The following is a 15,237-nucleotide window of genomic DNA, read 5'->3' on the forward strand; positions in this document are numbered from 1 at the left end:
GGGGAGGGGTTGGGGGGCATAGGCAAAAACGGTGAAGGGGATTGAAAGGCATAAACTTCTAGTTATAAAATAAATAAGTCACGGAGATGTAATATACAGCATAAGGAATATAGTCAATAACATCATAATAACTTTGTATGGTGACAGATGGTTACTAGACTTATTGTGATGATTACTTGGCAAGGTATATAAATGTCAAATTACTATGTTGTACACCTGAAACGAATATAATATTTATGCCAACTATACTTTAATGAAAAAGAAAAACAAAAAAAGAAAGAAGTAATACAAAGGAATGGTAATGTCATACTATGCAAAATATATAATTTTATTATTTATTTAATTCCTTACCTTATTAACAAATATTTTAGTGATCTGCAACATATTAATTAGTTATAGTTCATATAACTAAATTATTTATTTAGGGAAGTTTTAGAAAAGTGGGACAGACCTGACTTAAAAGCTGCCCTTATAAGCACTTACTAGTTGTGTGACATTAGGCAATTTTTTTTCTAAACATCAGTTTCTCTCCCCTATAAAGTAATGATGATGATAATGCTTACATCATAAGTCTGGGAATTGCTTTGAAGACTTGTGCTCAGTTATTGGTGTAGTCTATGGCTCATAGTAAGAGCTTGACAAATTGTAGCTATTATTGCTATTGTCCGTTGTGCTGTTTTTTTCTTTATTAATTGACTCCTTATGTTATTTTTTAAGGATTTGAATTAAATAGCCTCATCAGGAATTATAAATTCAATATACTGAGTAGGCTTAGGTATTATAAACCCAATATACTAAGTAGGCTCACAACCATTTGGAAGCCATAATTTAGGGGCCCAGTGAGGGATTAGTACCTTATTAACCTCTGGAAAGAGATAATTATTCAATTGGAACCCTGAGAGGGAGCATGCCTGATTTGCATGAGCCGTAGGTATTATTCACCCTGTCCAAAATTCTGATTCATGATTCCAAGACCTGTCTACAACAAATAATGTGTTTATTAAAAGCATTGATATGTGGGATGTATCATGGACTCTAGCAAAGACTAGGCATTGGCAGCATAAGGAGATAGAATTTCTGAAAGTTTCCCTTTCAAAGAATAAATCAAGCATCTTTAGAGTAAAAAAAAAAAAAAATGAAGAAAACAGTATATACTTCCTGTCTTCAAAGTGCTTAAAATCTAGTTTGGATGAGGGCAAAGCCAAAACATAATAAAAATTAGCTAGAAATGTAAGATAAATGTTGCAAGTGATGCCATAAGGCAATATAGGATTGATTGCCATGAATAATGGAAAAATTACACTCATGAAATCAAAGGAGAGAGATAAAGAAGGGAGTTAGTGTGGCTACGGTCAACTTCTTGGGAGACAGACACCCTGTACTGGTTCTTAAAGGAAGGACAGAATTTAGACAGAACATGGCCCTGCAGAGAAAGGACGCCCATTGCACAAAGCAAATGCTCAGAGGCAGAAAAGGGTGGGGGTGTTTGGAAAAGAGGAACTTCACAGAATAAACACAGCAGAAATGAGCATGATGAATGTCTGAATTCTGGAGTGGTTAGGCATTCAACAAATTGTTTTAGTTTGAATTATTGATTCCCTCCAACCTAGCTCTACAACCTGGCTGTGCAGATCCAAACCAGTATGTGACTGAGTGCGAGTGGTTTGTGACTGCCAAGCCTAGTATGCAAACCCATGCCCATGTGATTTCAAAGCCCATGGTATTGTTTTTCTTTCTTTCTCTCAAAATAATTTAACAAGCATTACAATAAATAAATCTGGGAAGAAGGTGAGTATGTAATAAAGTGAAATCCGGGACATGATGCAACATTTAACGAATATTTATTGAACACCTACTATGTACCGACATTGTTCTTGATGCTGATGATATAGATGTAAATGAAACAAACGGAAATCCTGACTTCTATGAAGCTTGCATGTTAGCATATGTGCATGTGTGGTAATGATGTTGAGAGTGGTGGGAAAGGGGAATTTATAGCTGAATACATTTCTCATTAATTACAGACATCTTTTAATTGGACTCAAATCCTAGAATTTCTTAACACTATTCTTACTGAAGGCAACCCTTAAGTCTTCTCCTATTTTGTGGCCTCAACTTTATCAATTATGAGTTAAACTGAGTATTTCCTACATTCTAAGAACATTTTATACAGTGTTCACATGCCTTATATCACATAATTCTTATAATAGCTATTATCCTTGTTATAGACATTAAAAATACTTAGTTCAGAAAGTTTCTTGTGCAAACAAAAGCATTTCTATGTAATAAATGGGGAAGATAAACCAAAATTAGTTCTCTTGGAGTAATGAAAACCCATGCTTTAAAAACATTCTGTTACACTCTTTTTCCAAAATCTTCTTACATTTACCCTCAAGGAATTCCAAAAATAACAGCAGAATTCTTGAATCTATGGGGTGAGCAACAGGATTTACTAAATAAGCTAGTAAATCAGGGGTCAGGAAACATCTCAATCAAGTCTGCTTCTGACACACACTGAAAAGGAACTGTCCATTTCCTCTCTGTGTTAGTTTTCTTACCTGTAAAATGGGTCTCATACTTGCCATTCATCTTTCAGAGATTGTGGGTTTATGACTGTACATGGGTATGTTTACAGTAGCAGGACAAAGGGAGGGAAATAATGAGGTGAGGAACACAAAACTAATCAGAAAAGCAACAGGTATCACCTGAATGTAAGTTAATATCATCAAAATCGTTACTTTCAAAAAGTCATTTCTTTTTTTTTAAATTAAGGTATTATATGTGTACATATCTTACCATTGTCCCCCCCCCCACCCCACACCCATACTTGCCCTCACCCCCCAGAGTTTTGCGTCCATTGGTTATGCTTATATGCATGCATACAAGTCCTTCGATTGATCTCTTATCTCCCCCATCTCTCCCTAACCTTCCCCCTGTAATTTGACAGTCTGTTTGATGCTTTACTGTCTCTGTATAAAAAGTCATTTCTATAGGCAAAAAATGATATGGACATCTGGTGCAACAAGCTTCCTATATGTTTTATTAAAGAGGTACTTTGTGTACAACAAAGGCAATCTGAGATGAAAGAGGAATTGTACACCTAAATAATGATCACATTACTCTTTTTTTGTGTGAACAGAATCAGAGTAGCTTGTTCTAATCATATTCTTTAAAAAGTTAAACTCAAGCCAATATGCTATGAATGTTTATCAAATTTAAACAACTTACAGTTGACAAGAAAACACAGAACATATATAATACCCTCTGGTTAGAAGTTTTCTTTTTTTTTTTCCTTCTGTAAAAATCCCCTTTTCTAGAAACAGGTGGAAAAGTAACACAGAGTTAGTTTGTGAAGATTGCTCAGTTAATTCCCACAGTATTGACTTTACCTGGCATTTATTTGTTAGACCCTGTTAGTTCACTCTTCAGTCTTCTAAGACCCCATGCTTCATCCACTTCAAACTATTTGCAACTCTTCAAAGTGCTCTGCTTTTTAACTCCATGCTTTTGTCATTCCCTCTACCAGGCATCCCTTCCTCACTCCAGGCTGCTTGGCAAAACTCCATTAGCTGTCAAAATTCAACCCAGAGGTGACTTCACAGGGAAACCTTTCAACCCAGAGGTGACTTCACAGTCCATGTAAAATTAGCCAGTGTTCTGTTCTGTTTTGTCCTTACAATGTCCTGCATAGACTTTCATTACTGGTCCTGTAATACTTCACAACTCTTACTTGCTTATGTGTCTGTGTCCTTTCCAAGACTGGAAGCTTCTTGAAAGCAAGGATTATTTTCTATTGAGCTTAGTTGCACAGACTCTAGCACAGTGCATAAATCACAGTTGTCCTTCCAAAACTTTTTGATAGATGAATGAATAAATGATGACCCATAAGTCACATTCTGATATCTGTAAATGTATGTGTGTGCACATATATATATACATGCATATTCATTCCAAATGTAATGCCTTCATTGTTACATGAAAACATATGAAATATATTAAAACATACCACTCTCAAAAAGTCCTTTGACTGCACTATATTATAAAGGTCCGATCCACACACACAAAAAAATCATTCTAGGATAAAATATTGTGAATGCAGAAAAAAATAGACAAGAGTTATTTCTATCCTTTGAATTTTAACCATCTGAAAGTCTTGGGTCACTGGAACACCAATCATGTGAAAACATGGCAACATGAAAAGCTACAAACTATACAAGAGACTTTACCAGAACCAAACAAGTATGTAATTCTGAGCATAATGAAAATAAAATCAAATACTTTAAAATTATAACATAAAACAAAAATAAAAACATCAGGTAAGACTTTATTGCGAAAACTTGGTAAAATATCAGACCATGTAATTGCCAACTCTTTTGCAAAACTTGCTATCTCAGTAGAAAAAGATAAGCCTAATAACATTTGCACGGAAGTGTAATTATTGAAAGGGCATAAGCATACTTAACATTGAAGCTAAGCTATTCAAAGCAAGGTTATACATGTTGTATGTGACAATATACATGGTCGGGGTTTCTATTGATTAATGTATAGAAAGGTTTACATCACTCAGTATAGGTTAGCTAAAGTACTAAGAATTTATTATCCAAACGTCATCAGAATTAAGATATTGTTGGTAAAAGTCTTTTCATTCTTTTGCTTATGAATATAAGTAAGAAAAATTTAAAGCTATCCCCTTTAAAGGCCACTGAGTAAAGAGTAAAAAGGGAGTTTCTCAAAACCCATATCAAAGAAACTTTGGACTCGGGTTTTTCTGCACTTCTGAAATATAACAATGAAATATTTAAAAATTATCTCTTCACCTAAATTATTTATGGAGATGTCCCTGCGGCAGGGGGGGGAGGGGGGAAAGCACTTTTCTCTTTAAAAAAAAAAAAAGATAAGGAGGGAAAACATTTAAAATTCATTGAGCTTACAAACCAGTGTATTGCATTCCCAAAATTTGAAACAAGAGATGGTGATAGAGAAATTCAAGTTGATATTTGGGCACTGTCTTTAGGTTTTTAAATATCTCTTTTCATGTTTACTATAGCATATGTATGGGGGGAACACTGGTTGCTGAATTTAACCTTAAGAGTAGTAAAAAGTAAAGTCTGCAGAAGTCTGCAAAATGATCCACAGAAATGCTTCCGACTGTGGTTGTAATAGAATTGGTCATCAAAACATAAATACTACCTGTTTGAAATTCAAATAGACAACAAAAAGGCTTACAAAAGGGGGAGCAGCAGGGAGTTCTTTAATAAAACTTGTAAACACAGGAAATGAAACTTTAGTACCCAGGCATATTAAAATACTCCCCAGGTTCAATAAAATGGGGAAACGCTTTACATTGATATATATTTTTAAGATCTTGCTTTAGGTACTAAATCTTAACTGCCCTTCAAATTTTTCTCTTCTCTTGAAAGGCAATTACTTTCCTTTTGAACTTCCTTCGAAAATCCAAGTTCAAAATGCTAACGGAGGATGTAATTCACTTTAAATTATGCAACTGGAATTCCACAGCTAGCCTGTCTGACTGGCTTAGTGTTGAATGAACAGTGTCAGAAAACCTCTCCAATAATATCACAGTCCTTCCTGACAAGGGGTAAATCTCCCAAACTTAAGCTCAACTTCAGAGCCTCATTAAAGACAGCAAGTGAATGTCAGTGGGGTGATAACGCCTGGCAACGGCACCCATGCAGCCAAAGCAAACAGAGCTGAGCATGTGTATGCTCAATATCACCAACTTCCAACGATAACACTGTTTGTATGGGCAGGGTGATCAGCTATCCCACAGACCCCGTCCTAATGCCATGGCAGCCCCTACGTGTAATCCCCAACTCAAACAATTAAGCTGCACAAACAGGCAGCTCCCAGCACTTTTAAAAAGAAAGACTTTCAATCCTCCTCTAAAGCATGCTCTATAGCTTCCCCCCCCCCTCTCTGATTTATTGGATCTGGCCTACCTACATAATTTCCATCTTTTCCTCCCCCCACTCCAGCCCCCAAGTGTGAGCGTGAACCTGAATTACAAACAGTTAAACCTGAAGGTCACTTCACAGCGGCGTTCCAACATGCTCCCCCAGCGAGGCTGCACGGCGACAATAAAACAAAGCCCTTGCAACCACCTGTAATAATCTGCCTGCTCAGCCAGCAATCCGAAAAGTCCTGAGGCTACACAAGGTAGACATTTTCTGCAGCTGCTTTAACATGTATCTTGTGCCCAGTTGCCGGCTCGCCTCCTCTTACCTTCACGTTAGTCCGGAGTGCACAGTAACATGCAAAGAACATTGCAGTAAATAAGGAGCATATGGACCGGTATTCAGCTTCTCAGCACAGCGCAAGCCCCACACACTGGGTCCTGGGCATGTGCTACTAAGGAGCATCCGTTCCCTCTGTCAGTTTGAAAATGCATTGATCTCTGCTTTCTCTGACTACAAAACGACATGTCTTGAAGGCACTGAGTGAGAGCTCAACATCTCTTCATTGGCTATATATAGCATTGTGCCCAGTAATTTCAATTAGCCGAGAATTCAGCATCTGAAAGTTAAGACTTCAGTTGCTTTTTCCTTCTAGCATTTTAAATCACTGGGTTTAAAAAAAAAAAAAAGGGAGGGGGGAATGAGCTCACCCAGGAGGGATGGGGTGGGGGGAGGAAGGTGAAGAATTGAAATTTAACCAATGAGTTACTTATGTTTCTGGGGAGCTCTGCTGTTATCCTATTAGGTACTTTACAAGGGGCTGCATCCGGCAGACTGTAAATGAAGAGGAAACCCTTTTCCCTGTGGAGGTTGAATAAGGGCTCTGCACTGTATTCCAGGCTATTCTGATGCAGCACCCTGTTTGGCAAATACTACAAATCACTGCAAACACCTCTCATTCTGCTTTCCAGTGTGAAACAGCACTGAGACCAAAAGATCACTGTCTCATCAAGTCCCCTAAAATGTAAGCTGGGTTCCCCTGGGGTGATCTGCAGTTACAGGGCTGAGAAGTACCACCTTCTCTCACCTCCCTGTCCTGAGATATCTACTTGCATCTTCCCGGGGTAGCTTAAAGTTGCCAGGATCACTAATAAAACAGGCACTCAATTTTCCAAAATGAAGCTTTATTAGTAAATGACAATCACTAAGAGAGGATGAGTTCGGAATGAAAGGGAAGAGTCCAGGGATAACATAACCACGGATTCAGTAGCTACTGCTGCTGAATGTAATGTGTTCAGCTGGCTCCGGAAGGCAGAGAGCAGGAGAGAAAAATAAAAGCTTCTGCCCCCACGAATCCATAAGGGGGGGAAACATTTAAAACCATCGTCTGATGCTACTGTCTGTTGTCATTCCTGTCAGGCACCGAATGCTGCAAATTAACTCAATTTTTCCTGAGCCAAAGGACAAACTCCAATTTAACGTTCTAAACTCTTATTTCCAGCCTTTGGAAGCCCTGATGCTCAGCTAGAATTCTAAAGCTCTCTGGCAAAATGCACGCAGAAATGAACTGTTCTCACTGCAGCAGAAAACAGTGGGAGGAAAAAGAGTGGTTATGTCTTTGCCACAACGTTCCCCATCAGCTTACAGCGACAGGGAAGATCAGCATAACTCACCAGAAAAAGCTGCAGTGACTTTTAGGGTTTTTCTTTAATGTGTTTTGCATAAGCCACCTCCCTCCCCTCTGGAGCCTGCAGTGGTGCTGAGGTACTGGCAGAGCTACTGGGCATTTCTCCTGGGCAATGAGCTGAGGCAGCTTCAGGGGCAAGCAAGGTATTTAAGGGAGAGGAATTAAAGGAAGGGGAAAGGCAGGGCTTTCTAATTCTCTCTTAATGACAAGCATTCAGAAAGTGTCGTCAGTTCTGACTAAATAGCTATTTTGGGCTGTCATTGTTTGTGCCTTTTTTTAGGAAGGAAAAAAGGCAATCTTGTCTTAAGCTGGAGATTCTTTAGAATCGTAAAAGAAGGCAGCTACTTAATTTGATTCCCAGTTCTGTCTGTCAGATAAATCTAGGTAATTACAAATTACAAGCACTTGCAACACAACCAGTGACTTCCAGGACATTAAAAAAAAAAAAAACCCGACATGGATGCCCAACTCTCCTCATTCTACAACTTTTACTAATGGCTTTCCAATGCAGGACCAAGAATTTAAGTTAACACCTTCTTCTTCTGAGGTCATAGCAGGTCACATTCCCTGCAGCTCTTCCCAATAAATGAATCCAAACACAGCAACTTGATGTCATGAAAATCACAGGAGAATTTTTAAATGCCTATTTTATTGGAGGTTCAGAGAATTTTTTTTTAAAATTTTAATCTGTGAATAAGCATTGTTACTTTTTCCCATTAGGAATTGTGGGAAAAGGGCAACTTCACATCTTTGTATTTATTATTTTAAGAGACCCTAGGGTATTTGGACATCCCAGGAGAAAGATAGCAGACGAACTGGAAAATGTTACAAAGCTCAGAACAGTTCACAGGTGAAGTTACAGGTGAAAAAACACATGCAGGTTTTCCTGGAGGGAAGCGGAGGGCTTCTCCCAATGGGACTTCAGATACAGTGTTAGTGTGTGGACACTCTAAAGAAAGGCTCTTAGACTTGCCGATGAACTTCAACTCCCATCTACACTTAGCCATCCCACAGCATCCCAGTGCAGACATGGGCTACACCTGTAGATGTACTGCCTGATTTTTGTAGGTGTACTAGGACAACTGACTTATTAGTCTCATGTTACAGATGCAGGAAATGAGGCATTAATTACAATGACAATGCCCCACTAAAAAGTATTCTCTATTTTTAGGCAAAGGTTTTTTAACAGATCCAAGTACATACTAACAGAATAACATCTGTTATTGCAGAAGGAAATTGTAACTGGCTACTTAATTTTGGAAGCAGCATAGTAAATCTAAGCTCTAACTCTCACAAGCAAATAATACAGGAAAATTACGTCCATGATAGACCCTTTCTTTTATCCTTTGTATAATGGAGATTTATAAAATGGGGATAATGCTTAACAGTGTCATTGAGAAGATGAAAGATGAATCTCCCATCATCACAATAGTCTAGATAGAGCAAAGATTTAAGTATGGAAATTGAAACCATAAACATATTAGAAAAAAAAAACGGATTTTGTTTGGGCATATCTAATATTGGAGGGAAGACTGAAGCCATATAAGAAAAGTTAAACAATGTAACTATATAAATTTTTTAAAAAAACTTCCATTTAGCTAAATGATATACAATTACAAACTGGGAAAATATTTGCCACATACTTAATGAAAAAGTTTCTTGAAATACAAATAATTTTTATAAACAGATAAAAAATATAAAGTTTAAAAAAGGCAAAGGACACAAAGTGGAAATTCACCCAAAGACCACAAAACACATTAAACATGCTCCACCTCATTCATATTTAGAGAAAATCATAAAAAATAAAAATATTTTTTAATTGATTGATATATCAAGTACTAATGGGAATGCATGAATTAGTGAAAACTTATTGGAAGGTAATCTATATAAAATACCTAGGAGTTAAGTCTAGGTATAGATTGGAATATATATATATATATATATATGTATATATATATGTATATGTATATATAGATAGATAGATAGATATACACACACACACATATATATATATATAACCTTTATATATATAATGTAAATATCTATTAGTGAAAGGCTTATGTGTAAAATAGCAGCTCTTCTATGCCACCAAATGCTATGCAGTCATTACAAACATATATGGTACATATTCTTATATGAAAAGATTTGTAAGTTATAATGTAATTGCAAACAGAAGATTGCTGAAGAGTTTGTATACTATGCCTATATTTGTATGTATAAGCTTATATAAATGTAGTAGGTGAGTGTATTTGTGTGTGTGTGTGTGTAAAATTTTGATAGCATTGATTACTGGGGATTATAACTTGGTTTAGGAAGATAAGTTAGACATTACCTTTCATTATTCATTTAATACCCTACTACAGTGCCCTCCCCATAATGAACTATTTATCTAACTATCCTCTCTGGGTGAATGAGAGAAATAAAGACCCAGGAAGGGAGGCATTCTAGGACTTGTGGGGGGATTTGCCTATTAATGCTTTCAGTGAGCACAGGTCAGGGGATAGCCATGACATGGAGATAGGACTCTACCTTTTCCTGAATTCATCTTAGTTCCTGCGTGCCTCTTATAATATAGACATCTACCTGGAATGCATGGAATTCTATGGGTGTGACATCTTCCTGGAATGCATGTGTGATCTATTTTTTCTTAAAGCATGGCCCTTAAACACAAGCCAACTACTTTATTTCTTGAGTGAAAAAGTGACTATTGAGCAAACCTGACTCTAGCTGATTTTTTTCCCACAGCACTGAGTTTAGAACCTAACATCTACATATATTTCCTTTTTTTTTTTTCATTGAATTTACTGAGGCGACATTGGTTACTAAAATTGTATACATTTCAGCTGTTCAATTCTATAATACATCATCTGTATGTTGTAGTATGTGTTCTCCACCCCAAGGCAGTCTCCTTCCATCACCTTTACTCTCTTCCACCTACTCCCACCTCCCCCTAATTTTTCTTTTTTTTTTTTTTTTACAATAAATCTTGCTATAGAATGAATGTGTTCCCTCCAGATTCATGTTGAAACCTAATCCCCAATGTAATGATATTTGCAGGTACGGCCTCTGAGAGGTGATTAGGTCCTCATGAATAGGTTTAGTGTCCTCATATAAGAGACCCCAGAAAGTCCCTTGCCTTTCCACTATTTGAGGACACACTGGACTGTATCCCAGACAATGAGTCAGCCCAGCATCTTGATTTCGTACTTGCAGCCCCCCGAACTGTGAGAAATAAACTTCTGTTGTTGATAAGCCACCCACTCTGTAGTATTTTGTTATAGCAGCCCAAACAGACTAAGATAAGTATGTAATAATTTTTAGAATATAACCTAATTTTAGTAATTTTTTAAAAAATATTAAAGCAGTATGCAATTATGATTAGCTAATAATGCAATAATAATAGCAACAATGTTAACAGGGACAAATAATTCATATTTCTGTATATTTTCCTTATAAAATAAGGAGAGTGCATTACCTTGTTATTTCTTATAGGCAGAATAACTCTGGTAGGTTTGCCTGCATTTTTTGTTTGTTTGTTTTATTTAGACAAGACAGAAAAGATATGTTTACATGTTAAGGACCCAGTTGGTTATCTTCCAGACAAACTAAATCAGGATCTTAAGCAATGGAACCCAGGCATCAGTATTTTATAAAGCTTCTCAGGTAATTCTAATATGCAGTTAGGATGAGAATTAAGGAGAAGAAGGGTAAACTGATTCTGTAAGGTTCACATAGCAAATATTTTATGCCTACCAGCCAAACCATTACTGTCACAGTAACTCAACTTTGATGTTACAGAGAGCAAGATGCCATAGACATTATATAGTGTGTTCCAACAACACTTTATTAATATACATTAAAATTTAAATTTCACATACTGTTCACATGTCAGGAAATATTATGGTTGTTATTTTCTTCGACAATTTAAAAATGTAAAAACCATTTCTTAGTTTGTGGTTTGCCAATCCCTGCTCTACAGTATCTAGCAGTGGCTACAGTATCTAGCAGTGGTCTTGGGGCCAGCAGCATCAGCATCAATTGGGAATTTGTTAAAGATGCAAATTACCAGGTCATAGCCCAGACCTACCAAATCAGAAACCCTAGGTATGTGGCTCAGGAATCGGAGTTAACAAGCCCTGCAGGTGAGTTTCATGTAAACTAAAGTTTGAGAACCAGTGCTACAACTTAAAATCCATTCTTAGAACTTAGAATCCATTCCCCCTTAGAAACTAATAGCTCTTAGACTTTGGAGAAAATCCATAATTGTAACAACAACTTGAGTTTCAATTCCTTTTCTGCCACTTCCAGCTGTGTGATGTTGAGCAATTTACATAACCTCTCTCTGCCATGGAGTATTCCTCTATAAAATAAAGATAACAATCCTACTTCACAGGGATGTTGTAAACACTAAAATAAATTAGGTGTGCAAATTGCTTGGCCTGTTGCCTGGTACATAGGAAATTTAATCAGTGGTAGTTTTAGGGTAAAGAAGACTGATAGAGATAAAGAGAAAGATAAAAATATGTTATCATTCCTCTTGACTAACTTCTAAATACCTAGAAGATACCCTGGAAGGGTTTGAAGACCTTCTAGGACTTCCCTATCATTACTAATTAGCCTTGAAGAGAATTCATTCTCAGGAAGTTTGACTACTTAATAATCCCTGAATTGCTTTAATATCACTGGAACTTATTGCATTCTCTTGAAGTTTATTTAGATAATAATAAGTGATTACAAAGCACAAAGCATTTCAGAGCTTCTCATGATTTTCCACTGAAGTATCCCTAAAGGCAGAAGAGAATACATCGATTGCCCTTGCAGTTATAGAAACAAAATGGGATATCTTTAATGTTTCATTTGTCATCTTAAAATTTATGTAAATGTTAAATTCAAGTTGACATGATCCATGTATTTGTCATAAAGTAATGTTTCATACTACTTTCTGAACAGTGGATTTAATAAGCCAGAAAGACTGTGCATGCCTGGCTGGGGTGGCTCAGTGGTTGAGCATAGACCTATGAACTAAGAGGTCACAGTTCAATTCCAAGTCAGGGCACATGCCCAGGCTTCAGACTTGATCCCCAGTGTGGTGCATGCCAGAGGCAGCTGATGAATGATTCTCTCTCATCATTAATGTTTCTATCTCTTCTTCTTGGTTCCGCTCTGAAATCAATAAATATATATTTATAAAATAAAAAAGAAGACTGCAATCTCATGGCTTTGAGTATCCTTTGTCATACATACTGCTATATATGCATGACTCAGTTCACAAAGTAGATATCAATCCCATTTTTTTCTTAATCCTCACATTTGCTGTGAAGATATTGCCATCACCCCTTTGTATTCAGTGAGGAAAACGGCACAGAGATTAAATGAACTGCTCAGATTTGTACAGAAGCTAGAGGTAGAACTGAAACACTAGATCTTCTGATTCCAAAGCTCAGAGAAAATTTCTCAAAATCTCAGTGCCTATACCAAGATACTTAACTATTTCAGATATAACACTCCATTTATATACAAATATTTTAATTTACTATCATGATAAGCATTAAGAATTATAACCTAGTTTTACATAGGATTTAAAAATTCAATATAACATATAAAAGAAATAAGTAAAAGAGTTGACATTTTAAAAATTTTATTCATTAACTTGCGAGAAAGAGAGGTGGAGAGAAAGAGAGGGAAACATTGATTTGTTGTTCCATTTATTTATGCATTCATTGGTTGATTCTAGTGTATGCCCTGACTGGAGATAGAACTGACAACCTTGTCATATCAGGATGACACTCTAATCAACTGAGCTATCTGTCCAGGGAAGAGTTAAAATTTTTAAATTTTAATTGAAATACTTTGTTAAAATTTTTAAATTTTAATTGAAATGCTTGGACAAAACTCCAATTGCATGATTAAATGGAAAAGGGCTTACACCCACATATATAAACAGAAGCAGCATATTGAATTGATTGTTCAAACATCTCAAGCAGCATTGCTATCAATGACATAATATTCTGGACTGGTGAAAACTATTGGTAAAGTTCTAAGCAAAACAATAAGTAATGATGCCTTCTATGACAGGGAAATTGTATTGTTGAAATTTTCAGTGTCTACAAAGTCCATGTAAGAAACGCTTTGTGTTAAATATGTAAAATGGAGATAGATTATGGACTGAGGTAATTTTATTTAGGTTTCTCATATAAAGGAATGTTCAGTTAGATACTTTAAAGTCTCGGATGATGGATAGTTCTTTATAGTGTGGGAGTGTCTCCTACAGCCTGTACCTCCCTCAGCTCTTGTCCACGACTTGTCAGTAGTACATGCCCACATTGCTATTATACACAAAAAACACCCTCACAATGGTTTAAATTGCCAGTTGAGCATCCACAAAGGGCGTATACTGCCCCTGTTGAGAACTACTTAAACATTCAGTCTGAGAATAAATGTGAATTTAGAAATACATAGTTTCAAAGACCCCTTAAATTCCCCACCAGAATTATTGAACAATACCGCACAGTCTTAAAGAGCTTCTACATACACCTTTAAGTGTAAAAAGCCTTCTCTTCAGGATTTCTGGGAAAGAAAAATCTAAGAACATGGGCTTCCTAACAATCACCAATTCTAATTTCTTGGAACAGAAAGAAAGTGGGATAGACATGCCTTACACCAAGGACAAAAAAACAAACAAACACAAAACAAGGCTTTGAGAAGAACTATCTGAAATTCCTATCATCTCTTAAGGATCAGATCAGGGCCCATCTTATTGTGAGATTTTCCCTGACAACATTAGCCCACAAAAACTCTTTTCCTGAGTGTCTATGGCATGTATTGTCTGCATTGCCCATTTTAGTACCTGATTATACACTGCCTTGTATTCTTCCCTCATTGCTTTTTGTGCTGAAGATTCATCTCCTTAACCCCATTTTAAGCTTCTCAAGAGCAAAAGACCTAAGTGTCCTGAAAAATAGCTCCCTTACAAAGAATAGTTTAATTATTTTTCATAATAGATTGATGAGTAGCTTGAAATATAGAAGAAAAAAGCTATAACTAAGTTTCAACACACTCTGATAATTACAGATTCACTTTTTGGAAAAAAAAAAAGTATATAATGTGATTATTTTCACTTTTATGTAGGTACTAGAGGCCCGGTGCACAGATTCGAGCACTGGTGGGGTCCCTTGGCCTGGCCTCTGGGGATCAGGCCAAAACCAGCTCTCTGACATCACCCGAGGGATCCCGGATTGCGAGACGCCTCCTGCAGGCCCAGTCCCCAGGACCTTGTTGCCCAGCAGCTCCTTCCTCCCTCCTCTCTGGGTCTGGGGTGCAGGTGAACCAGATTCAGGGCTGACAGTGCCCCAGCAGCAACCTAACCCACGGCTGGTTCCACAAGGAATCAGGCTCCCTCCTCTACTGGTCGGAGCATCTGCCCCCTGGTGATCATTGTGCATCATAGCTACTGGGCGAATGGTCAAACGGTCGCTTAGGCTTTCATACTGTATACAAGAGGCCTGTTGCACGGAATTCATGCATGAGTAGGGTCCCTAGGCCTGGCCAGTGATCAGGGCCAATCGGCACCTTCCGGCTGCCAGCCTGGACCTCTCTTCCCCGCTGCTGCCTGCTGGCCTGGGCCTTCTTTCGTTC

General features: G+C 37.2%; 1 protein-coding gene across 8 annotated transcripts in view; it reads right to left on the reverse strand.

The window, feature by feature from the left end:
- Positions 1 to 15,237, reverse strand: part of DLG2 (discs large MAGUK scaffold protein 2) — a gene marked incomplete at its 5' end in the record, with an annotated part of 1,931,014 nt that overhangs the window by 1,373,894 nt on the left and 541,883 nt on the right. For 3 of the 8 annotated variants that reach the window (XM_079787290.1, XM_079787309.1, XM_079787307.1), the window contains one exon: positions 6,244 to 6,285. The exons of the other annotated variants lie outside the window; for them this stretch is intronic. In XM_079787290.1, the coding sequence (XP_079643416.1) occupies positions 6,244 to 6,285 (42 nt within the window). Of the gene's footprint in view, positions 1 to 6,243; positions 6,286 to 15,237 lie in introns of those variants that run through there. 8 annotated transcript variants of the gene reach the window in all.

This window comes from Cnephaeus nilssonii (assembly GCF_951640355.1).
Source record: "Cnephaeus nilssonii genome assembly, chromosome: 13".
NCBI lineage: Eukaryota > Metazoa > Chordata > Mammalia > Chiroptera > Vespertilionidae > Cnephaeus > Cnephaeus nilssonii.